The sequence below is a fragment of the Hippoglossus hippoglossus genome, chromosome 2, assembly GCF_009819705.1.
Source record: "Hippoglossus hippoglossus isolate fHipHip1 chromosome 2, fHipHip1.pri, whole genome shotgun sequence".
Taxonomy (NCBI): Eukaryota; Metazoa; Chordata; class Actinopteri; order Pleuronectiformes; family Pleuronectidae; genus Hippoglossus; species Hippoglossus hippoglossus.
The window spans coordinates 8440773-8466867 of NC_047152.1; the positions used below are offsets into that span (position 1 = coordinate 8440773).

The 26095-nt window shown below is 44.0% G+C and overlaps 2 protein-coding genes and 1 long non-coding RNA gene across 5 annotated transcripts in view; 2 read left to right on the plus strand and 1 right to left on the minus strand.

Moving 5' to 3' along the window:
* The window catches only part of LOC117775158, a 366941-nt gene that overhangs the window by 205663 nt on the left and 135183 nt on the right, over nucleotides 1-26095 (plus strand). The window lies entirely within an intron of this gene.
* On the minus strand, nucleotides 3221-8899 carry LOC117774487 (cysteine/serine-rich nuclear protein 3-like). Of its 3 annotated transcripts, XM_034606973.1 has the most exons (6): nucleotides 8506-8899; nucleotides 7006-7179; nucleotides 6156-6412; nucleotides 5631-5942; nucleotides 4766-4915; nucleotides 3221-4693 (listed from the first exon to the last, which is right to left on the minus strand). In XM_034606973.1, exons 2-6 carry the CDS (start codon nucleotides 7151-7153, stop codon nucleotides 3857-3859), a joined length of 1704 nt encoding a protein of 567 aa, XP_034462864.1. In that variant the 5' UTR covers nucleotides 7154-7179; nucleotides 8506-8899; the 3' UTR covers nucleotides 3221-3856. The 3 variants fall into 3 exon arrangements, with proteins under 3 accessions (XP_034462864.1, XP_034462855.1, XP_034462850.1); XM_034606964.1 differs by having other exon boundaries at nucleotides 3221-4915; nucleotides 5646-5942; XM_034606959.1 differs by having other exon boundaries at nucleotides 3221-4915.
* xirp2a (xin actin binding repeat containing 2a) overlaps nucleotides 17456-26095 on the plus strand; it is a 38402-nt gene continuing 29762 nt past the window's right edge. The window contains exon 1 of the mRNA XM_034605555.1: nucleotides 17456-17824. Within this exon, the coding sequence (XP_034461446.1) occupies nucleotides 17630-17824 (195 nt within the window). The 5' untranslated portion in view covers nucleotides 17456-17629. The remainder of the gene's footprint in view (nucleotides 17825-26095) is intronic.

Sequence of the window (26095 nt, forward strand, 5' to 3'; positions counted from 1 at the left end):
TAGCTAGAAGGAGATCCAGAAAGGCTCTAGGCCCATAGGTCAGCTCTTGTTGACTTCCTCTTGGGGAGGTCACCCCTTGTCCAGGCTCCCTGGGATCCTCGCTCCACTGCTCTTGACTTCCTCCTAGGCCACAGTTCTCCTAGGCCACAGTTCTCCTCTCCTTTGGGTTGGCTTTCCCCCATCGTTCCCAGTCCTTGCCTTTCGATGATGTCCTTGAGTTTGAGGTTTCCTTCTGTTTGGGCCAATATCATATTATAGAGATTGTTTTTACTGTAGATATGAGTCCATTTGATTTATGTTTTTCCTCCAGGTGTTTTTCTTTTTTTTTCTGCACTGTAACACACATGTTTGGTCCCATATCTGTAGATACAAACCATGAAGCAATCAGTAGCCAGCTCTCATTGCGCTTGTAGTGTTTTTAGTGAACTGCATGCAAGTGACTACTGTCTGCTCATGTGGTCATATCATTTTAAAGCCAAAAGAATAAAGGACATATTTTTTGTAAATGCTTGTTTATTGGAACTTTGGTCAATTGAACAGGATCATGTGGTTCAAGTACAGGTTACACTTAACTATGTAATTTGCTAAAAGTGACAAGTGATATATATATTTTTTTCTTTTGTTTTAACCAAAGATGTGGCAAGAAAAGAAAAATCTAGGTTTCCAAAATAAAAGTAATTTTGGGAAGTGTACTTTGCATGCAGGATGCATTCATTCTGAAGGAGAGAGCTCGTGATGCTTAAAGGTAAGAGGCTCAGCAGACTGAATGTTTTGAATCGTAGACTGTAAATAAAGATGCACTTCCTCCCACTATCCAGAAAAGAAGCCACGATAGCCATGTTGTCAGTGATGTCATTTGGGGCCAGAGTCTGTTCAGGAGGGGTGGAGCCACGGGAGCGAGGTCCCAGCCGATGTAAGTCGTAAGTCAGTCTCAGCTGATGCACCTTTACAAATTATTCGACAATGTTCAGAAGAAAAGATCCTGAAATCTGTGCATGAAGAGATAAAGTGGCTGGAGCAATGGAAAAATAACATAGTTTGCTTTAATAACTTTGGAGTGTTATCTCCAGTTTTGATGTTAAGTTCTGATAAAGATATTGTTTTCTAAATCAATTTGGCCAAAGATTAATCAACAAACTATCAGTGACCAGGAGGAAATGACAAAAAACTATTTCAGCACCGGACAGCTCCCGTGCAGCCACAACACAAACACATGAAAAAGCAAAATGAAAAGAAGTGAATTTATTATATATGCAACAAGTCGCTGTGTGGTTATTCACTTTTAAGAAGTCTTTATTATTTATATATTTATTATTAAATAAAAAATATAGCCTACTCTAATCCCTGAGGGGGCTTGACTGGGGCTGTGACATGGCTTCAGCCCACCTGTGACCTGCTGTAGAGCCACGTTTGCATTTCATCCCGTTTTAATTGCATCAAATTACTAATTAAAACCAAACTTACTGGGAAATTGAGCAGTTTGATCCATGTCCCATAAGACCTATACTTTAGCTGTCATCTTGAAATACAGTTTTTTTTAGATCCAGGATAGAATGAGCTTATCGTCCTCAGGAGGATGTAATTATGTTAGACTGTGTAAAATGGACAGTGTGTCCTTTAAACAGACTCTATACATTAACATTTGAACATATTCAGTGTTTGCTTATACAAGTACTCGTCAGTGTTTCCTGTCTTTAGCGTCTCGTCCACATCGAGCACACAGGAGGAGGTGGTGCTGGGATAGACGGGAGGGAGTCGGAGGTGAAAAAGCCGAGACTACCCCCACCCATCAGCCCCACACCCCCCTCCTCCTCCTCCCTCCGAACACTTTGCTGCTCCTGTGCCTGCTTCTCCCGGCCTGTTGCCTGGCAACCTCACATCACAGACTCTCTGTGTCTGTGATTGATCAGCGGCGTCTCTGGGCTCACTTTACCCACCATACCTTGCTGGGGCAGGCATTCCCCTCCTGCTGCCCCCCCCCCCCCCCCCCCCCCCCCCCCGACACAGACCTTAATGGTCGGATTATATAAGAAAAGGCGGAGGTCAACCGCTGACCTTGTGTTCCTGATGATATTCAACGTGCAGAGTGTAACTGCACGTTTCAGCTGCACACTCTCACCTGTAGGTACATTCAGTCTCTGCTGTGACCGGCACCTGCTGTGTTTGTTGTGTGGTTATGAAATGAGCCATGAAAATACGTCTCTATACGTGAGGGGAACAGGTCTGGTCACAGTGTTATTAACTCTGCAGCGCTCTCTAGAGGATATGAGGCGAGTGGGGGCTCGGGGTGGAATCAGATTGAGATAACAGGGACAGAACAGTACAGGTGTGTGTGGACGTCAGAGGATCATCACACCATCCTTTGTTTCAGTGACAGAAAAAGACGCGTTCGTTTGACAACTGATGTTCGGAACAAAACCAATGTCACAGATTGTTGTGAGGCAGAAATCATGTAATCAACAAATTTACTGACGTCAGACAAAAAGAAAAAAATGGATTTAACCCCCTCGTGCTCAGGGACGTCAGAGGGAAGATGAAGTCAGATGTTGAGCAGCAGACGCCATCTGATGGTGGAAAAATAAAATACAGCACATTGGAGGATTTATCACTTTTCCCTGAAGTGGATTATTAAGTGGATTTTATACCTTTATTTGTTAGTCAGATTTATATAACAGAATTAAATAGTGCAGTTTTATCACATTGTTCACAGGACTGTAAAATGATCAATAACATGCACAGACAAATATTCCTCTTCTTATTTTAATAAAAGGAACACACACGTGTCTAAGCTCGATTGACACCAACAACGGGATGATTGTGGTGTTATTTAGAGGAGGAAAAGAATGATTGACGTTCATATTGGCAAAGTGTCAGTGGTGGAGTTATTAAAAACTGAGATTCATGGAGGAGGTGCTGTGGTTTTAAAGAGAAATGACACCTTACCTAAGTCGTGGTTTGTCGCTGTTTATTGTCTTAATTTGGAATGTAAAGCAATTCTGAGGCAGGTGGAAATGTTGTAGATATTTAATTGGAAATATTGGACACGGTGAAATCATAGCGTGATGATTTCTCTAGATGGAAAAGTCAAGTTTGCAATTAGTCATACCTCCAGAGGCTGCAGGCAAGAGAAGCTGCGTAAACAAAACACTGATGGAAACAGTCGGCAGCAGATATAGAAACACGGTGGACATGTGTAAGAATCATCACTCCATGTCATGCATTGTTAATATAAAAATATTTATTGATACGTTAATGAAATACCTCCTGCGGGGAACATACATTTCTAAACCAAATCTAAAGCAATCCATGCGATAGTCCGCTACACTGCGAGCGTGGATAAAAACTGATCACAGAACAGGAACAAAAACACAACTCGTGTCCACTGTGTTGTCAATAATTCATATGAATGCTGTTGTTTTGCCAGTGACATCGTTTATCATTTTACAGTTTGTGTGAGAGTCCAAACAGAACACATGCGATACAGACAGGCATCCAAGAACGACTAGCAGCGGGGGTGACACACCAGCACGATGGGGAATAGTGAAACGATACGGGCACCTCACAATCTCATGGATCAGTCACTGACGCCCCACATCCAGAAAACATGCTGTAATAATCAAAGACTTCAGAACAAGGCAGAAGTGATACTTCATGTAGTTACAGGTAAGATACAGAAACACTGTTTTATTGGCCAGTTGATCTTGAAAAGGTTTCCAGACAAACTGAGCTAGAATGAGATCACCCTCTCTCTTTGGAAGTGCACTTATCAAGAATAAACCTCCGACGCTGGAAGGTCACAATTCTTGAATAAAGATTTCCAAATAACAAGCGCTCCCTTTCTGAAGGGTCTGAATCATCAGGCGCTCTGTGAGCACGACGCGTCTGTCTTTCCATCGGGCTCGGCTCCCTGCTCTTTCAGCCGCTTCTGTAATGGCTCTCCTATTTCCTCCCCTGTCTGCTCCACAGCCTCAGTGTGTGAGTCATGGTCGTCTGGACCGTTCTGGAGGTCTGTGGAGCGCGGCCGCTCATTGGCTGCGGCACTCGTCTCACGGGTGTCTACATGTGAACGGGTCTGGAGTGTCAGGGACTCTGTGGGGCCTGGGAACGTTCGGCAGTGGGGCTCAGTGTTTATTTCGGCCTCGAGTGCGGTCTCCACTGTGGGGAGGGTGGGGAGGGTGGGGGCGGCGGTGGCGTTTTCACTGAGGAAAGCGGGAGTGTCCTTCACTGAGCCGTCCATCTGATAGTGCTGCATGGGGGGGGTGCTGTGGAAGGGGTTACTGAGGCTCATGAGTGTGTTGTTGGAGTAACTCAGCACAGAAGGAAGTGGGACAGAGTAGGGCGGAGGTAGTGAACACTCCCAGTCTTCCTCCTCCTCTTCCTCATCTTCCTCGTCCTCGTCCTCCTCATCTTCCTCATCCTCCTCGTCCTCTTCTCCATCCTCGGGGTCGATTGTTTCCAAGCTGTGCGTGCTGCAGTCTGACAGCCCGCTGCACATACTGCTGCCATCCTCGTCTTCCTCATACGCTTCATCATCGTCATCCTCTTCCTCGTCTTCCTCCTCCTCCTCCTCTTCCTCCTCCTCCTCCTCATCTAGATGTAAATCTGCGTCGCCTGTGTTCTGGAGGTGCATGATGGGAATGTGCGGCGTGGCGCTCATCAGTGGAAACTGCAGGTTCGGCTGCTGCTGCTGCTGCTGGACCAAGGAGGAGTCTCCATGGTAACCGTTGCCATTGGTTACAAGCTGCTGCTCTGGCTGCTGCTGCTGATGCTGCTCGTCGCGGCTCTTCTCCAGCTCCAGCTTCATGATGGTGTGCAGGAAGTGGGTGCGCACCCGGACCGGGTTGAACTCCAGGCGTCCTGTGCCGTTGCTGCAGCCGTCTTTGGTGCAGCCGCAGGGAAATGACATGCGGTCCACCTGCGGACAGAAATCCTGATTCAGTGCACAGGTGTGGGACAGAAGTAACAGCACAGGTCAACACAACCAGGGCTGCTCATGTTTGACCAGAAAACCGCACAATCTATATTTGGTTTCTTTAATATTTTCATACATCTTGATGCAGAAGAACTTCATGTGGTCAATACTCCGAAAATCAGACAGCAGTCAACTGTTTATTAAAAAAATGATTCACCCATTGGTTTGTGAAAAATCCTCTAAAACCTTGAAGATAAATTCAATAATACATAACTGTCTGGTAGAAGAGGTAAAACAAAAATATTAATTTCTGTGGTGTGACACCATCCACTACAGAAACCACAGTACCTAGACCTTTCAGTTTGCACCATGTCCCATCTGCTTACATGGAGGAGGCAGGGTGTATGACCTATAATGCAGCTGTATGCATATATTGATGTGGAGTTAGTATTGTTGTGTTCAAATGGAACTCAGGAGCTTGTGGTTAGGATGTGGACACACGTCACAGCTCGTGAAAGAAAATGTAAAGGTCAGAGGTCGTGACTACAAGAGTAGCACCAGTATAGATTTAAGTCAGAACCCAAAAATAACCCAAACTCAAAATTCCTACTTTTCCTAACTGGACTTTTGACCGAATAAGAACAAATGAATATTGATTTAAGTTTAAAGTTCTTCAGACAGACGTGAACAACACTTGAGTATTATAGATGGGCCTCACCACAGTTCCATTTACCTGGCACTTAATGCCGGCCAGGCTGCAAGCACACGTCTCAGGGTCACATATCCCGCGGCACCGGCACCCACACTCCTCCCGGGACACGCGGAGGGAACGCAGCTCGTGCTTCTCCTCCACGTCGATGCGTCGGACCCCCGAGGAACGGAGGAGGGCGCGCCGTCTCCTGGTGGTCAGAGGCTGGAGGAAGAAATAATCGTCCACCTCTGTGTTGTCCACGTCCAGGTCGTCCTCAGAGATGTCATCGAGCGTGAGGGTGTCGGCCTCCACGGATGACACGGTGCCGTTCTTTGTCATCTGGAGGAAGTGGAGACTTACGTTAAATGGACAAACATTAGATCTTTCAGGATAATCATATGTAGAGAAAACTAAGACGTTTATTTTATTCCTATATCCTATAACTGTCCTATATTAACAGTTACCCTTTAAGCAAATAGGCTTTGATGAAGGAAAAATCATGGTTAATAAATTAGGTAATGGAACTTTTTAAGAGTCAGTGGTCCCACGGACTTTGAGTTTGATGGCATTGAGCTTCTCCTCCTTGAGATGATCCCTCAGCATGTTGCGGTGGCTCCTCTTCTGCTCCATGGCGAACTCCCTGAGGGTGAAGCGCTTCACCCCGCTGTGACGTGGCGACATCCCCAGGGTGCTGCCGCCCTGCGTGGGCACGCTGGTGAAGCCCTGCCGCCGGTTGAAGTAGTAGACTGTCACGCTCTCAAAGTGCACGTTGCGGCCCCGGAGTCGCTTTGAGTGCTGCTGCAGAGAAGCTGGGATAGAAACACAGAGTCGGGTCTGGACTTTAATTGTCGATTAGCTTTTATTAAAGGTCTGGGTCAAGCTAAACCTGTTTCATAATTATACATCATAAACCTAATAAACTAAGATGCTATTGTTCTGTCTTGCCAGAATAAAATAACCCAGTCACCCCATTTAATCATGCGCATAATGGGAACAGTCAAGAGACGACAACAATTGTGTTACATCTGCAGTGTGGTCAGGTTTGAGGGAGATATTCTGATGCATTGTATATAGAAAATTAGAGTGGCCCCACAATAGATCCTTGGGGGACTCCACACGTGTGTCTATATAATAAAAGATGAATCGTATCCTATAGGTATTGAGGGGTGAAACTAACTACACTCTTTATACTCAGAACCACTAAATATGTAATGGAAAGATTTCTATCATTTAAATCTTCACCATTTTAATCTTGAATGCAAAACGTTTGCTGCCATATTATTTTATTACGTACGAATTATACACAATGACTGCAATGGACACTAAAGAGTGAGTTGTCTTGTTTCACCGATACGTTTACGGTGACGTGTGGTGATGTGGTGACGTGGTGATGTGGTCTTACAGTCCAGCAGCCCAGAGGGAACGGGATGGTTGAGGCTGTCGCTGCTGTTGCCGCTGTCGCTGCAGGAAACCTCGTCATCCTCAGAGCCCTGCAGCGAGAGGTAGGGGGCCGGACCCTCCTCGAGCTTCCTCTTCAGAATCCCACTCATCCTGTGGCTCCTCCCGCACGTCACACCTGCACAGACCACAGATTCATGGATCACGACAGAATCATGCAACACAGGTGATGCAAGATACTTCTGACTTCTTTCCCAGGCTTTTGAGACTAAGTTGGCAAACTTTAAAAACTGTGGGAAGAAAATCCACTTTATGACCCACACATATTGCAAAGTGGAGTAAAGAGTTTGCAGTTTTTAAATTCATCAAAACCCCATTTTACTGCAGAAGGAACCAAGGTCATCAAACTATTTTAAATGAGTTAGAAAAGCACAATCTTATATTGAACTCTGTTGAAATTCAAATTCACAAATCAAAACATTAGGAATCAAATCTGGTTAAAACGAGCTTGAAAATCATAATTTACTCTATATTTTTATTTGTAACAGATTCTCAAACCAGGTTAAACCAGCACAGTCACTCTCAGGCCTGACGAGACAGGAAGCGGGAATCTTCCCCCTCAGGGGTCGAGATTAACGTTGAGCCAATTCCATCCATCGCTCGGCTTTACCACACGACCACTCGATTATGCAGGACTTAATATAAACCTCTGTAGTGGACTCACAGTAAGTGGCTGGAGGAACGTTAAACGATGGGATCTTGTGGTTTTAAGGCTCAAACTGAAACGAGTGGAGCTCAGAAGGAAAGAATCTAAACTTCAGGATGTTTTGAGCAGAACTTCGCACTTGAGAATTAAGTGTCATTCAAATGTAGAGAATCAATCAAGACGTGTTATGGTCGTTTATTCTCCTTTCCCATTGGTTGCTGTAAATCCTCTCACAAACTGGGAAGTGTGGTGTTACCGATCCCTCCGCAGTTTGTGGATACTTCAATTTCAGATTTGTTGAAAGTGTTGAGCTGTCTGCTTGGACTGGTGGAGGATTACATCATATGCAGCAGAGCTGGATGCTGGGCCAAGCTTCTCCTCTCTGACTGGCTTTGTCTCCCTGCTCCCTCTCTTACTACCCACACTGCCACACACACTTCCCTCCTTTGCAGCTCCTCATTACCAAACACTTTCATTTGAATGTCTCACCCTCTTATTTCTGTATTTCTTTATTATTTCCTCCCTCTTCTCCATCCAGACCCTCTGAGGTTTTTCAGTCCTGCTCATTGCTTTGCAGGGAGAATCAGTAGAAACAGGAAGACACTACACACATGCACAAAACCACTCACGTGTCTGAATGCACACGCAGCCTCCCACTCCCCATGCATGTCCACATCCCAAACACTAACAAGGGGGGATTTCTCATTGACTCATGTAAATCCCCTTCACCCCCCTGTGCTGGGATGAACCCCCCCTCCTCTCCCTCTCTCCCTCTCTCTACCTTTGACCGTCACTGACCTGTTTCCTCGGCTCGCCTCTGGTTTCCAGGAAGTCCTCGAGTCGCTCCTCTGCATCACACGGTGTTCACCAGCAGCGGCAGCCAAACATCCCCATGTGTCGTGATGATGCAGTGAGCGCTGCCATGATGCCTGACTCTCCCTCCCTCTCTCTCTCCAGCAGCCTCTGGCACTATTGTGCAGCACTGAGCACTTCTGCCTCTGTCTATCTTATGCTTTCTCCCTGTGCACCCTCATTCTATGCTCAGGCTGTCAGCTCTCTCACCGTCTGCACCCCCTCCTCCCTTCCTCTTCCTGTCTTCTCTCTCTCCCTCCCTCTCTCTCTCTCTCTCCTCACAAAGACTTGTTAGCCCGATGCTGCTGCCGGCTGGAGCGCTGGAGCTTGACTGAGGTGAAGCGAGCCCTTGGAGATCACAGAGAGAGAGAGAGAGAGAGAGAGAGGGGAGGGTGTAGATGTGCTGGTGGATGTGAAGGGGTGGGGGTGGAAAGTGTAGATTCTGCCTTCTCTCCGGAGGATCATTAACTCTAATATCAAGTATTAAGCCACGAGTTTCTCCCAGTAACGTGTAATTTCTCACTCTGATATATTTGCAGGGTGTTTATAACACAAAATGACATGTGGCGTCCTCTTAAATTTTTTTCTAAAAGCTAATTTGAAATTTAAATCCATAGCAAAGCGAATAGGATCAGAGGAAACTGACACAATGATGGAAATCAATCATCTTCACTGTTGGTTTGTCTATGAAAGTTAACAAAATACACACATGAGGCCGATATGAGAGACTAAAATACATAAAGTACAGAAACAGGTAACTTTTTCAGAGCTGTTTGAGGAAAAAGGTTTTAAAGCAAATGTCCATGTGATGCCTTAATTTAATAGTTTTCAGCCCGGTCTGTTTTCACCAGAGTTTATGGGAATATTGATTTGGAAGCGTCAGAGGTCAAAGTTGACAAAAATATAGTCTGAAAAACACATTTTCCAAGATGTCTCCACATATAATAGAGCTAGAGACACAATTTAGAGCAGATAATGATCAGAAAATCCCATCATGTTATAACTGACGTCATGAAGTCAGAAAATGACAGAATATAAACCCAGTTTCTGTCTCCTATTGGACAATAGACACCACCTGAAGCTTACATAGATGGAATAACACACTGAATACACAATGACTCATCACACAATAAATACACCATCACAAGGAATGTAAAACTGATCAGGAACAACATTAGAATCAATTAGCTGTTTTAATGGAGTTTGGATCACATGATGCTTCTGTTTTCATATCTATTTTCTGTGAATTACATTATGGGATGAAGGTCTCACACCATGACCTCACTGTCTGTGTCTCACTTCAGGGGCTGCATCCGTTCAGAGGCTGTGTTTGAAGACCGACTGCGTCACGGAGGGGAAACTGCTCTGTCCCATTTCCAAGGATCCACCGGGTGGATCGTGGTGTCTCGGGTGAAAGGTGAGAACAGTCCATCTCATCTCAGTTCGGCCTTCATCGGCCCACGAAGGCCAGCTCCTCCGTGGACCGATTGTGCCCCTGAACCAGGACCCAGCTATTGTCCTCAGTGTGGCTGTGGCCCCGAGTTGATTCTTTCCAAAATGAAAACTAGAAGGACACACAAGGCCGGACAGTCCCCTCATGAAACCACATTTACATTAACTGATTCCATTTTTTATTTGTATCCGCAACTAATTCCACACACACACAGGTGAAGTTTTCATCAAGTCACGTGAGTTATTTTCTGAGAAATCAACAAAAATGTCTCACGATGTTAAAGATCGTTTTTTAAAAGTCCTGCAGCCGCACCAACATTTAATGGGTTCTCTCCTGAACTCGTTCCACAGCCTCCCACCAAGTTAATTAAGACAAGTTAATAATCCTGTTCACTAACAGACAAACAAACAATTTCTAAAGATTTGAGCAGCTTTGTGCAGATTTCCATTTTTAAAAGACGTCTCAAGAACCTAAATTAAGCCTGAATGTGCGATTCCACTCAGATGTTGTAGTTTGTCACAATGACCACCAGGTGGCAGCATAGACCATAAAGGTGACACAGATCGCTCCCTGGTGGCGGTTAACAGAAGGACCAATCCTTAAAGTCTGTACATTTTTTGTTATTTGATGCCATATAAAGGAAAAGACATCATGATGGACTCTGTCTCCAAATGCGCAAGTTGGCAGCTTTTGTTTACGTGATATTTTAGCTTCTTTTGTGGACAGAGGGAGACGTGTCGTCCATCTTTAATTATCAATGGGTGCAAACGGGGGAAAAGACGATGTAACGAAGCTAACATGATGGAAATATGACATTTATATACTTTTCATGTATGAATGGAAACAGTCTCTTTAAGGTCTGTTTGTGCTGTTTTTTTTATTCGCAAATTGAAAATATCAGCCATATTGTAAACAGGCCGTATTTGTACCAGACAAACAGCACAAAACATCAATGTACACAACAAAGCTTTCAACCACTCGACCTGAAACATTGTTGCTATAGCGATGCTCGACCCTGAATGTTCACTTCTCCCATTACAGTCGTGTTTGGTTTGAAAAATAACGAAAATAAATCAATTTAAAGCCTCAGCCTTGAGTTTACATGGACAAAGATAAAGTATTGAAGTCGTAGGGCTTCACATTTCTTCTTCTTGTGTTTGAACGAAGCACGAAAATGAAGAAATTGAGATGGACGTCTTGTCTTAGTTCATTTTTTATTTTTTGGTTTAGTGCCGAGCTCCGACTCGCTTTTGTTTTCTCCTCGGCGAGGATGGAGTGGCAACGAGCGGGGAGAGACAGAGTGAGCCTTCCAATCAGCTTCCATGGCAACAGGCCACGAGAGGGAGGGGGGGTGGGTGGGTGAGGGGGGTGGTTGATCAGAGGAGGAAGAGGAGGAGGAGGCAGCTGGAGGGGGTTGTGGGGGAGGAGAAGGATGGTGGAGGTCTGGCTTTTTCACTGTGTGTCTGAACAATGGGTACGAAGAAGGAAAAGTGTGCGTTTAGATAATTATCAGCTCAGACGTGATTGTGGTTTGTTTTCTAGAATACAATGTCCTCATCGTTATGAAAAATAGAAAAAATGTGATTTAATGGGTTTTCTGTCCCGTCCAGGTTCTTCTCTCAGTCTGAGCTGATGCATGTGGCTCAGGATGAACTGACTCTACACGTCCACACAGGATCCAGCAATAAATAATATTATTAACTTTGAAATACGTGGCTGAAATGTAGGTTGAGGCCCAACAGTCCCTTAACTGGACTCAAGCTTTCACTCACAGATATATATATTTTTATTTTTAATCTAGATTCATTCAAACACTGACTGTGAAGAGAGACTTTCATGTTTTAATGTCACCTGAAGCAAAAGTAGGTTCCTCTGTTTAGCTGGTTGCAATCTGCAATTTCACCACTAGATGGTAGTAAAGTCTCCATATTCTGAACTTTAGATATTAGATAGATAGATAGATAGATAGATGGACAGATAGATAGATGGACAGATAGATAGATAGATAGATAGATAGATAGATAGATAGATAGATTTAATTAACTCATTTCTAATCAGTTTATCTTTATTAACATGTGATGTTAAAGCTGCAGTAATTAAACCTCTACTTGATCCAGATTTTTTTGAGAAATATAGATCTATATTTAACTTCTCCTTTATTTCTAATTGCATTATGAACTATGTGATGATTCTCATGTAGGAACTTTATATTTAATGATAATCAGACAGGACACAGAAACAGCAGTACCATGTACCTACCAGCAGGGGACGCCATCCTCTCTGTGTATGAGCTTCTCCTCCAGTTTGAGTCATGAGCCAGTGGCAGCCGGTCATGAGCCCATCATTAATTCCCAGCCCCCTGTCCGACTCCACTGCCTCTGCTCCGGTGTAATTGTTTCCCCAGGGACTGGGAGGACTGGCTCAGCTGTCTCATTGCACAGTGACCCACAGACCCCTGTGTGTGTGTGTGTGTGTGTGTGTGTGTGTGTGTGTGTGTGTGTGTGTGTGTGTGTGTGTGTGTGTGTGTGTGTGTGTGTGTGTGTGTGTGTGTGTGTGTGTGTGTGTGTGTGTGTGTGTGTGTGTGTGTGAGAGAGCGACAGACATAAAGAGGATGGGTTCAGGGAGTTTCTTTAACTCAGGGGGGAAATAAATGGCATCAATTATATTATTTTATTAAAAGCTGTATTTGGTGAAAGGCAGAATGTGTCTGAGCCTCATGCTTCTGTTCTATCAGGGGAACAAACCACTGTTTCCCTATTTTATTATAACATATTGTTCATTTTAGCAAATATCACCCTGTTTATTTGTCTCATTTTGAAGACTTTTATTTCATGCATTGTAAATTTAGATAAATTTGATTGTTTACAATACACACAAACCTGCTTTTAATTGTTAAAGGACGATAAAGTGGATTTTCTCCACATTTGCAACTTTAACACAAACGTGAATACAAGCTTTCTTTCCTAGATGAAGCTGAGATAGTTGAGATTTTTTTCTGATGTAATATTAATAGTATTTTTCCCTGTAATGATTTTATTTGATTGAAATAATGAAACCTTTATTTTAATATTCCTCTGCTGCACTTCCAGGTAGTGAACAGCAGATGGCGGCATTGGCTTGGAAAACAGAAAACAGGCATGTGAAGGTAAGAGATGAGAAATAAGACTTAATAATAATAATATCTGTATTTATACAGCACTTCTGCTGTTTGACAGATCTGGGTCACAACTAAGCCATAGAAATACTGACCTGGTGCCATATGGGCCACTTCAGGGTCACATCCATTGAAGTGCCGCACCACTGCCCACATACTGGCCCACATATCTATCCTATCATGTATTTGCAGTAATTAAGAGATTTTATATGTTTAAAATATTTAAATTATTATTATTCTCTGAATTAGGATGAGTAGCTCATCATTTGTCTTTTCCTACAGGTTGAAATTCAATCTTCTCTAATTCTTTAATTAAAAACTTCAGTATTCTTATAGTATTTAGTTCTGATGCAGCAGGTATGACGAGTTGTCTCCAAAGTCTCCACCCGCCCAGACAAGGAAAACACCATCGTTCATTGAAGGACAGACAATCTATTTACCAAATACACCCTCCGCTCCAGCAGAGCATCCAGATAAGGTGTTTGTACGACACACAGAAAGTCAATAAGTTCCCCAGAGGAGTTTGTATAATAATACACAGAGAATGAAGCTGCACAGACACAGAGATCAGAGGAAACACAAATAAATAGAACAGCAAACAATATCCACCTCAAGTGGGAAAATACATATATAACAACATTATTTCTCAATTATATGAATGTTACCTGATTTAGAAATGTAACATGTGACAAATATGCCCCTATATCAATAATATTAATATCTAATATCTAAATTAAATAGATAAGTTAATTAAAACAATATACATAGAAAAACTATATTTATATATATATCGCAAAAACATCTTATATGTATATAAGTCCTTTATTATCAATCTCAAGACAATACAACAGACACATGTGACTTTCGTCACATATGTTAATATTTGCTATGCATGTGTGTGTAGTTTGTAAATTGCACTTCTATACACATGAATATGTTATATGTTTAAATTATTACACATATTGTATATATGTCAAAGTATATATTATACATACATAAACATGCATATTTATGGGCTTGACATACTTTATATGTGAATACATGGAATGCACCAATTTGACAAATGTCTTTACATAAAAATTACTGTTTTTATTTAATTTTCATGTTTGGAAGTTTATTATATTACATTTGAATATGGGACATTTCAGATAAAGAGATTTATTCGACTTTGTGACGTAGCTTCATCCAGGAGCTTTATTGTCTCTGTGCATCATCTTCACCTGAAAACGTCCTGCAGCCTTCGTGCCTTGTTCTGTTGTCACAGACTGTTCCTGCTCTACAACCCCCCCCCCCCCCGGTCCGATCAGGTGACCTGTTGTAACGAGGGAGAAGCGAAGCCCCAGTAAGTGGAGAGGCTGTAATCTGATCCTCGCTGACTGCTGCCTCCACAGTGAGCAGGAAGTATCACAGAGCGAATGGTGGGAAGTACAGTGACGGGTTCGTTCCAGGAAATCGTCCTGGAGCTGATTCACTGCTGTCGTGTAGTTAGAGAGAATCAGTTTGTTAACCATGCCCCCTTGTGCCCCCTCGTCGTATAACGAGGGGCCACAAGGGTCCATTCTTGGGCTGTTAGTGTTTTCTGGTGACGTCACATAACACTTATATATTAGTTTTATTTTTCAACCTTTATTTAACCAGGGCATCTCTGAAGATATCAACATTAAAACCTTTTATTTTGACTGCTGCTCTTATCTGATGCATTTCACCATCAGACCCTGACGGAGGGCAACAGTTTCCATAGTAACGACTCCTTCAAGTGGATAATGATGGACATAAATGAGCCACGTTTCGAAAGTCATCGTCATCTCATGTCATGTGAGCCGTTCATATGATTTCCGCACTTCCAGAACCAGACTGTACATATTTGTAAGTAGATGCCGTGTTAAACTTCATCACTATGAGGATTTAGTGTCTTCTTTCCTGGAGTATACGATGTGTGCGTGCGTTTTCTTCCTCTGTGGACAAAATGGAAATGAGACCTGTTATTCCCGTCCTCTTATCTTATGGGACGGCTGGTATTTCAGTGTGTCCTCTAAATAAAAGCGATCCGAGCGGCCCTGGACAGGAATTCAACATGGGAACAAACACGGAAGCTGCCACATCTTTTATTTAATAGAAGCAGACAGTGTTTGTACCCGGTGGTTCCTCCATGAGACGTCTCTCTGAAGCCCCACTAGGCCTGAAATATTGTCTTGTTGTATTAAAGCGAAGCCGCTCTGGAGCTTTGTGTTTGCTGCTACGCTGAATTATAGCCCAGCACTTAAAACAGTGTGTGTGTGTGTGTGTGTGTGTGTGTGTGTGTGTGTGTGTGTGTGTGTGTGTGTGTGTGTGTGTGTGTGTGTGTGTGTGTGTGTGTGTGTGTGTGTGTGTGTGTGTGTGTGTGTGTGTGTGTGTGTGTGTGGGTTTGTGTTTTCACGAGGCAACAAATCAAAATGCATAACAGAGAAAATCTTTAATACTCCATTATTCCAGCACATGCTCCTCAGTGGCCTATTTTCTACCAAAATTGACTCTTTTCAGTGGCTGAAAGGAAATACCACGGGGGGGGGGAGTTAATAGAAACTCAAAGTGGCACAATCAGAAACAAAACTGCTTTTTTATTTCATTTCATTTTATTTAACAGCGTTTTCTGTTTGTCCGTCCCTACGTCCCTTTGTCGGGAACGTGATATCTCCAGAACGTCTCCAGAGAGTCCGTCCACATTTGGCACAAACATTCGCTTGAGCTCCAGGATTAACGTGTTCGATTTTGGTAGCCACAGGTCAAAGGTCGAGGTCACGGTGGCTTCACAAAGTATGATTTTCTTGAACTTGATTTAAGCTCAGCTCTATTGAATCTCTTCAGATTTTGATGACCTGACAATTTAGTGGTCAAAGGTCACGGCGATGGAGACTGGTTAGAACGGAGTATTTCTTGTTTCTCATGTTCAGGTGACTGAGTGTAAGCCGAGCGGCATCGGACGACACAGGATCCAGCAGAAAGTGACACACATACCTCGGCCTCCATCTGAATAATGCATCTGCCACTGGTATAAATGGAGTGATACTCTGTCCTCCAAAGTACTATCACATGCATTTATCATGACCGTTCATTCATTAAGATTGGATTATCTGGATTGCCTCTCCGCCGCTCTCCCTCTCTCTGTGTTGATGTTTCTATTGTGGCTGTGAACGAGCATATCTCCGCCGTCTTTGTCTCCACCCGATCCTGTAATTAAGCCGTCAGTCTTCTTCGTCTTCCTCCGTCAGCCGCTCTGACTCTCCTCCCCATCATTTGACCCCTGCTCTCCCTCTGCAGCTCATGGGAGTAATAACGGGGTGAGCGTTTTGAAACGAGCCGACAAAACCCACGTCCCGGAGGCTGGAAGTGAGGCGCGATGTAGTGACGGGATCAGAGAGGAAGCAGCTGAAGTGGGAGTCAGGCAGAGGAAGCTGAGATAATGTGTTCTCCCTTCAGGAAAACACTCCCGAGGAAGTGCTGGTGTGGCTGGAGGAAAATTAACAATACATTAGTCGTCATGGCTGCAGGGCAGGTCACCAGGGATCAGCTCCTACGAGGCTTCCTTGGTCTAATCAGGGATAATGAGCTTTTCCTTCCCACCCAGACCTGATGTTTCCCAGCGTTTCCACACCAACCTTCTTTTGAACTTTCCAGTTTCATCCGAACCAAAGTAACAGGCGTGAAAGGAGCCTCGGTCTCGGTCTGGATCAGACTGAACCATAGTTTGGTCTGTTTGCAGAGTGAAAGTGGAAAGTTCAGACTTTCAGACAAATTGCAGGAAGCATTAAACAATAGAAGAAGAAACGATTGCTTACAGCCTTTGACCCCGATAAGATATGACACTGACATTCATTTAGTATTAAAACCATAATGATATTACAGTGGCAGTGAAATTAACTAAATTAACTAAATTCACTTGTTGACTCTTTTTCTCTATTTTAAAAAGTACAAATCCAATCGTCTTATGTGTTTTGTTTTCACGTATGAAATCGAAATGGTCACGTAACAGCACAAGTACTTTGATCTTGTGTAATAAGCAGGACGACAGGTTGGCAGCAGAAGGACCCAGTGCACACAGGGTCTGAAGGAAACCGGGTTATGAACCTCACTGAATCTCTGTTTCCTCTTCTTCGTCGTCTCTCCTGTTCTGCAGCTGCGACTCGTATCTCTCTCTGCCTACATGGGAGTTTACTCAGGCTTCTGTGTGTATGAGTAATTACAGGGCAGAGCGAGAGCGAGAGGGGAAAAACTTTTTTCTTCTCTCCTCCTCTTTCCTCCAGTTTTCCCTGCGTGTGTCGGAGAGCCCGACAGACAAAGACGGACCCCCGGCCTGATCTCCATCTCTTCTCCTCACCCTCGTCGTACCTCCCTCACTTCCTCACCCCTCGAACAATACACTTCCCCTTCTCAAGCCTGAAGGGGAAACAGTGGAGGGGGGGGAGGGATACAGTTTCTGGACAACAATGGAAACTCAATCAGGAAATGGAGAGGAGTTGACCTCGGGCTTGGTTGCCAGTCGTGCCTGTGGGCCGCAGGTAGAGGCAGCGGGCGAGCCGGTGCTCAGAGAGGACCTGCAGGCTGCTAAGAGGATCGAGAGGTTTGACATCCCCCTTCACAGTCTGAAGAAGATGTTTGAGAAGCCGGCCGTGACCGATACGGTAAGAACTGCCACTGTGGAGTTAGATTTTTAACTGTACTTCTCTGTCCTGTGACTTCCCACTGCCCCACAGAGGCATGAGTTTGATGCATCTTGCATTCCAACAAACTTTTCTAACTTTTCTAACAGGTCTAGTTTCCAATTTCACTGTATTACTGAAGGTTTTCGTTCTCCACACTGAGACAAAACTGAACGCTCCCCATCTCCCTGGATTCGCCTCAGCATGATTCACTCTCCAGCAATTTGTGGTTTTTCCATCATTTCCTGGACTCGCTCACTGTGCACGGCTGCTTGCTGGAGAGGACCGTGGCCTTCTCCCTCCCCTGCTCTGTTTTTCCATCCCAGCTGGCTTCTCTGAGAGGAAAACTCTGCGTCTGCTGGAAGTGAAGTGGGTCGTTATGAGAAAAATCAATGTGGATGAGAAAAAATGGCGAAGTCTGAGGTAGTTTTTGCCCCTGAATGTCATCTTGACCCGTCACAAAGAAATGAATGGTGCACAGAAACCTCTCCAAATAACTATAAAACAAAAAAATTGCACACACTCATAGATACCAGTTCCCTAAATATACCTTTAATATCCACACCAAAATTCGATGAGTTCCTCACTCACCCAAATCGCATCTTTCCTCCAAGTTTTGTAGAAATCTGCTAAATAGTTTTTGTGTAATCTTGTTCACAACGCAACACACAGAGGTGAGAACATACCCTCCTCGGTGAAAGTAAATATACATATCCACATGCATCATGGGTAATGTAGTTGTCAGTGTGCACCAGTGCAAACCGGTGCCACAGACAGGCACCAGCTGCCTCTGTGCCGTGCCACTGGGTTTGCTGATATCCGACACCCGGGTATTTAAGACCTATTTCGGGGAGCGTTATGGTGAAGCAGGATTTTAAAAATAACCTTGTAATTGGCGTGTCAGCTGCTGCAGGAAGTGAAGTTCTCCGTCAGGCCGCGGCAGAGAGAGAGGGAGAGAGGGAGAGAGAGAGACGTGGATCTATCAGATTCAAATCACATCTGGCTCCTGAGATGAAAGCTTGTCACAGATTACTGTGGTTAATGAGCCACATCACTGAAGCACACGATAACATCTCCTGAGGTTTTCTCCTGCTTCCCAGTCCAGCTCCTATCATCCTCATTCTGGTCATCACACGTGTTTGGGCTGGACAGAGTCAGACGATAAGAGCTGTGCTCTGGGTTCATTATGTCTCACTGACCATTATCTACCTGCAGCTTCCATTAGGAGGCTTTTCTCAGGGTCACTGAAGGTCGTTCGGCTCCTTTTGTTTCTTGTGTTAAACCTGGTAAAGCAGCCAAAGTACATATTTTTATAACAACATATTTTTATTATAACTATGGATCAAATGACAGATAACGTTAATGGGTAAGAGGACTCAAGTGTTTTTCTTCTAAAATATATTTGACGCTATGGTTTGGGTTGAGATGATACTTTGTTATGTTTGACTCCCGGTTCCATTAAGGTTCAGGATTTATGGAATGATCTCATCCATCGTAAACAACTCATGTTGAAACTGATCCGTCCACGAGCTCTCGAGAATAATCGCACTATTTGCTCCTTTGCTGCTGAAGGACGAGAGTCCTTCGCCACTTCAACGTAAACATATAGTGTACGAGATGTTTGCTAAAAGGATGCTGCTGTTTTTATTTTTCTCGTTCGTGCTGCACTGGCCTTGTTGTTTCTAACTTCTTATTTTAAAGTTTCATCGCTTATCTTCATCTTCAGTTGACTTCACGTTGAAGTGGTAGCACCACATTAGGGAGTTAGATCCGTTTCCCATCTGTTCTTGTATCTCCATATTGAACCTTTGTTTATATTTCTGTGTAAATAACAAGTGGTCCAGCCAGTCGTCATGTCTGTCACACGCCTGCATTGCAACACATGCTCCATCCTGGAATTGTGTCATGCCGGTCTGTTCCTTTCCCTGTAGCCGGTGTTAATGGAGCATATGGGCAACGCTCCCAGATTCCCAGAGAGAGCAGAGGACTGCAGCTCTGCAGCCGGCTGCTTATAAAACACAACCTTCAACTCATCTGTGAGCCTGCAGCTTAATATTTGATGATGCGCCGTATTTTTCTTTCTGTGGCCCATTTCATTTATTTAAACGGTGCAGTGTCATTGGACGGCCAGCCATAACAATGACTGATGGCTTCCCAAGTGGTCGCTCAGCCGTGGCCAAAATCCACAGCATTAGGAGGGCGGGGGGCGGGGGGGGCGGTCTGTATTTCCAACAACTGCAGATGTGTAGTGATGCAACGATTTATCTTGAGTGCAAAGAGCGAGTTTTTCCGCTTGTGTAGCCGGGACGATCCTCCAGGGACGCCGGCTTGTGTTTACAGCATCTGTCTGACCTTCTGGTCATGACTGCGCACACACACACACACACACACACACACACACACACACACACACACACACACACACACACACACACACACACACACACAGACACAGACACACGCACACACACATGCACACACTGATGCATGAGACAGATGAGGCCTCTGCTAATGTCACATCTGATCATGCAGGGCAGGGGGGGCGGGGGGGCACATAGCACACAGTCATTTACACACATGCACAGAACTAGGCCACTGATCAAGAATGTCCGACATTTGCTCTTTGTAAACTTTCCATTATTTTGTTCCAGCTCATTAAAATGTTTGTGCATAAATTAGTGCTTACATAATTTAAATGTTTCTAATACTCATGACCCAACTTGGCATTCACTCATGCTGTGATGGCCCCTGTTGCCCAGTAGGTGGCAGTGTAGCGTCTGGGAGGTTGAGAGAGGGGGGGGATATATTCTCTGCACTTAAATCAGGAGGTTACCACAGCAACCTGGTGTTAATTGGAGCAATTTAAGATATTTTTAAACATATTTTATATTTTACTGCCCGTCTAGAAAGAGGTGAGGACCCAGACGCCACTTGAGGAAAACTTTAATTGGACGATTAAATCTCCAGGTAGAGATTTGACAGAAGGAACAGGGGGACAAACACGAGGAAAATGCTGGAACGTTGAACCAGACGAGACTAAAGCCTTGTCCCCACTGTGGTGGATGCTTCATTTAGAACAGATATTTGTACAGGGGCCAAGAGAGCTCAACACATGCAAATAGGAAATTAAAATCATGCAAATTAAGAAAATTAATCAACAAAGCATTGCACTCCAGCCAGGTTCATCACTTTTTTAGGTCCCCTGGAAACATTTCCATGTCGTTTTGACAATTTTCAGCGTGTTGAGCTCTCCCGGCCTCCGTGTATTTTCTCCTCCAACCACACGACCTTCGTTTTACAAAATATCTCCATCTATGCAAGAATACAAAAATAAATACAAGCCTGCCAGGCCAGTAGATGGCAATACACTATGTGGTCCCACTATTATCAGGTGAGGCAGGCACCTGTGAATGTCGGTGATGTGGTGCAGCAGAATCTGGTATGTAGCCGCCATTGTTGTTGTTGTTGTTTGAGCTGTGACGTTTCATCTTTACATGTTCACATGGAAACTGCAGTGTTTGCAAATGTGCCCTTTGTAAAGCTTCTGTAAAAATCTCAGTTTTTGTGACTTGTTTTGCAAAATATCTGACAAATGAACAATGACACGGTGAAACTCATTAAGGCAATCAGAGACGCACAAGGAAAGAAGTAGAAATAATAAACCCAAGGGGCAAATAAAGATAAATCCTAATGTAGATTATACGTCCAAACTCAAAAGTACAAATCAAAAAGTTGTTACGTGTTTGATAAGTTTAGTGAAAGGATTTTAAAGTAATGATGTTGTAATGATATTTCTCTGTAAAGCTTTAATGCAACACCTTCAAAAAATGACCTGTTTGCCAAAAACCAGTATTCAGAAGTTAAACAGTGCATCCTCATCTTTCAACGTGACGCCCGACACTTTAAAGTGAGGGACACACTCTCTGTGTAGAACCAAAGAAAGGTGACCTACTGAAAGCCACAGAAATGGGCTCCAGTCGCAGCGTGCGGCTAATTGTTGGCTGTTTTCCAGAAAGAAAAAAGAAAACTGATCAATATGCAGCAGTGTTCCTAAACGCACTTAATTAAATGTTAAATAAACTAAAAGCCACAATGTGTCAGCGAGAAATTGATCCAGAGTTGATGAGGACACGGGCGTCCTCATCAGGTCCATTCAGCTCGTAAAAATTCCATTAACTTTTACCCGGCATCTCTTTCGTCTCCGTTTCACAGATTCAAATCTTTTAATGGAGCTGGCGGCGTGAGTGACGCATTGCTGCTCCTCGGTGCGATGATGACTTGTTGCTCGCTGTCCTCGGCTCGGGGAGTAGTTGCCTTCGTCACGTGGGAAACTCCCCGCTTCACTCGACTCGTTCAGATCATTTACTCGTCTATATCTGCAGTTTATTTACGCACTTTAAAGACGCCTCTGCTCGGCTGTCATCGCTCGTTAAGACCGACCTTTTTTCCCTCAGTGGTAGCATGTGCGTATTCACTGTAATGTATGATAATCAATTTCCATAGCTGGGTAATGAATGCATCTCTCTGGGCCTTTCCCATACAGACATGCTGCGTGACTCAGATTGTCTTTTCTCTAACGCAGCTTGACACCCACAGCCCCACAAGAGCATATGTGTTCAACAATTAGCCAAAGACCTGCAGGCTCACGCTTTCAATCATTTATTGTCGTTGCCTTGTGCGAGGGCAGCAGCTCGACGTTTTTCATCGCTGCCATTCATCGATGCCGTTGCGCAAACGGGGGAAGAAAAGGTTTCCAACGCAAATCTTTATGGCAGAAATGAACACGTCATCAAAGCTTTAAGAGTAAGAGTAGAGTTTACAGATTCCTGCACGGGTACAAACCAGAATCCACAAAGCTCTGGACCCGAGTTCATAAAACTATTTAGCATGTTACCCGTTAGGTACCCGACCCAGTGCAGGACACAGTGTTTCCACGCTCGCCGCTCTGTCACATTCGGTTTCATATAAACGTCCGTACTCTACGAGTCCGTCCACCTGCACGAGCTTGTGTTACACACTCACATAATTATAGACTCAAAAATCCCCAGAATATCAAGGAGGCATGCAGTATGTCAGCCGATGTCAGGACCATGATGCAGGGTATATTTGGAGAGGCTGAAAACAGAGCCGGATCCCGAGTCGTCATGTATAAATAGTGGTGAACATTGGGGGGGGGGGCACGGAGCCTGATGAAAGAGACTGAAACATGATTTACATTCAGCACGCACAAGGCCGCATTGTGAAAGAGAGGCAGAGGGTGAGGAAGGTGAGGGTAGAGATTCAGAGTGAATCAGCAGGGGGGGGGGGGGGGGGGGGGGGGGCTGTGAGAGAGAATCCAAATGAAGAGCAGGTTCATATTTGAGCAGGTGAAGCAGGTCAGCGTCATCAGTGATGATCCGATTCATCAGGCTCTTTTCTCAATCTGCTCTTTTCTGGATAACTCTGTCACCTTGAGCCCGAGTTAGAATCGCTGATCGTCAGGAGAAGAATGAATCAACATATATGGGATATTTGTACATATTATGAAGTATAAAGGAATATTAGGACCAGAATGAGGAAAACAAATACTGAGTTTTGAGAATAGTCGTAATAATACGAGAAAAATGTCATAATTTAGTCATAAAGCTTTTTTTTCGAGTAATTTTACGACTTTATTCTGGAAATCTCTGATCTTTTTTCCCTTAAGTGGTCCAGTACATCATTATTATTATATGAGTGAACATATTTAGTGTACTTCATTATTCATGTACATGTATCGCTGTTCTTGCAATAATTCATCATAATGAACATAATGTTATGCTATATTAATGTAATTGCCTTGTGAAGCAGTAATTCAGCAGATATAAGCAGCTTATATAGAACATCACACCCTGTCATGAACCTTTTCACCTTTTCACTTTGACTCTTACTTTACTTTGTGTAGACAATATTTTGTGTTTTAATTTAGTTCCTTTTGCTATCTGTAGTTTTTAATTTAGTTTGCTAATCTACTTAATTAAATTCCACACATCATAGCCCCTTAAAATGTCTGATATTATTATCTGTTACATAAATACAGATATATATTCTGGTTGAGCACCCGTCCAGTCTGCGTTAATCATCTACTAATGTCCCCGTTAGTTTCCCAGCAGTAAACACACACTGCGGCCCATCAGCTTTGAAACTCAATCACTGGACGTCAGTCAAAGTTACATTTTCCTGCTGCTCACTGGATCTGGGTCAGATTTGTCTTTTGCAAATGGCCCCGTACGTCACCCTCCTCTCCCTCGACCGCCTCCACTTTGTGAGCAAGGCACTTAACCCTGTGGAGATGCAGGATGAAGCACTCAGACACCGGCTGAAAGCTGGTGTTACTGGCTACTGACTCCGATACACTGTTTTCTTGACGCCTAGTCGCACCAGAGAGCGGCACAGTGACATGAATCCTCATCTTTACATAATATTTGGCTCCAGAGGTTTTGGGGACCCTGAGGACGAGTTGTAATATGAACATCGTGAACTCTTCAGCTCCCTTTGCTTTCCAGTCCAGGGTTACCATGAAGGAGCAGCCTTTTCTTTCCTCGTCTAACCATCTTCTATGATGCTTTGCTCCTTTATATCCTTTAAATCGCCCTGTGAAATCATTTTAATTGAAAAATAGAAATAGAGATCTACGTTGCCAATACACCGGGCTGCCCCTTGGCTTTCCTGTAGCGAAGCTGCCTCATGAGGGGCGTGCAAGTGAAGCTAAAAATAGCAGCAGGGTTAGTCATCTCCTCCAAGCGCTCCGGTGAAGCTGCTCGTGTTGGCCAGTGGCGGAAGGCTGTGGTCGTACTGGGCAGATCCCAGGTGCAAATGTGTGAGGATCAAACAGTCGGGCATGTGAAGGAGAACGCGGAACCGAGAGAAAGTATGTGGAAGTCAAACTTCTGTGATTAAAGGCCTGTTCACACATATTTTTCTGGAATCGCTGACATATTGGCCGATCTGACCTTTAAGTGGTCGAACAGACGGAAAGTCCAAAATTGAATAATTAGTCGACCTATTAGTTATGTTGCATTATTTTTCTACCTTTATTTTCCCTCTGCTTTCAGAAAAACTGCTCATTAAAATAAAAAGAGCTTCTTCACTTCCTCCCACTATCCAGAAAGGAAGCCAAAATATCCTGGATTTAAACGCAGCCATCTTGCGAATTTGGGGCGAGAGTCTGCACAGTAGCATTCTGGGAATGGAGCCACAATCACGAGGTCCTGTCGATACGAGGTTGGCTTTTGTCAAACAAGTCTTGTTCATAAACTGAGTGAAATTTGCAAAATGACAATTAGCGAGCTCGTAAAAAACTTTATTTTCCATCTGTAACTTTAGCGGTTAGCATCATTTCCGTCCCAGGTTTTTTCCTCGCTTCATGGAACAGGTTTAAAAGAGCAGGGAAACAAAGCAGAAACGACGGCGCTGTTCGTCCAGCGGATCTTAGGGACTTTGTGAATCTTTGACAGGACGGCACCACGAATGCTGCCTGAGGGAAAACTCTGACTAAATGTTGCATCATGTATTCAAAAAAATAAATAAATAAAAACACTACACCACAGAGCCGCTCTCACCAGCACGGTGAAAACACATCACCGAGATTTTGTGTGTCAAAAAACTGCCAGGGAGGAAAATGAAGCGCAAGCTGTGACTGGAGCAGCAGAGCTCGGTGCCCTGGGCTTATTTATCGAGACAGGCTTTTGTAATGGAGAGCTCCAGTATCAAAATAGCTGTGCTTTGTTTGTCTGTCGCCACAAATGTGCATCATGCACCCTTTTAGCTTCGGATCGCGACATGTCTGTTTGTTCATTTTCTTCTGCCCGACTTATTATTTTCCCCCGACTCCGTCTGGGTTTTTGGCTTTTAGTTAATTCTTTCTGTCCCTTCTCGACATCTGTATCCCTCCTCCTGTAGTTCATCAAGTTTGTGTTCTGCATCTGACTTTTTCTACCTCGTGTAATACCATTCTCTGTCTGTCCGATTGCTTCTTCTCTAATTCTGGCCTCTGGCCCAGCTCTCCCTGTTCGCCTTCTGTTTCTGGACCGTGTCTCTTTTGTGGCCATGTTTGCCCATGAGTGCTTGAAATATTGATGTGGGCGGCCCTCGCCATGTCTCTGTTTAGTTGTAATAAAGACGGCCGATGGAGGATTGAAAACTGAAAAAGAAATGTATTTGTAATTGGACTGGAATAAAAAAGGCTTATGGCACCAAACAAAACAATGTCCAAAGAGTCGACGCAGAGAAAGA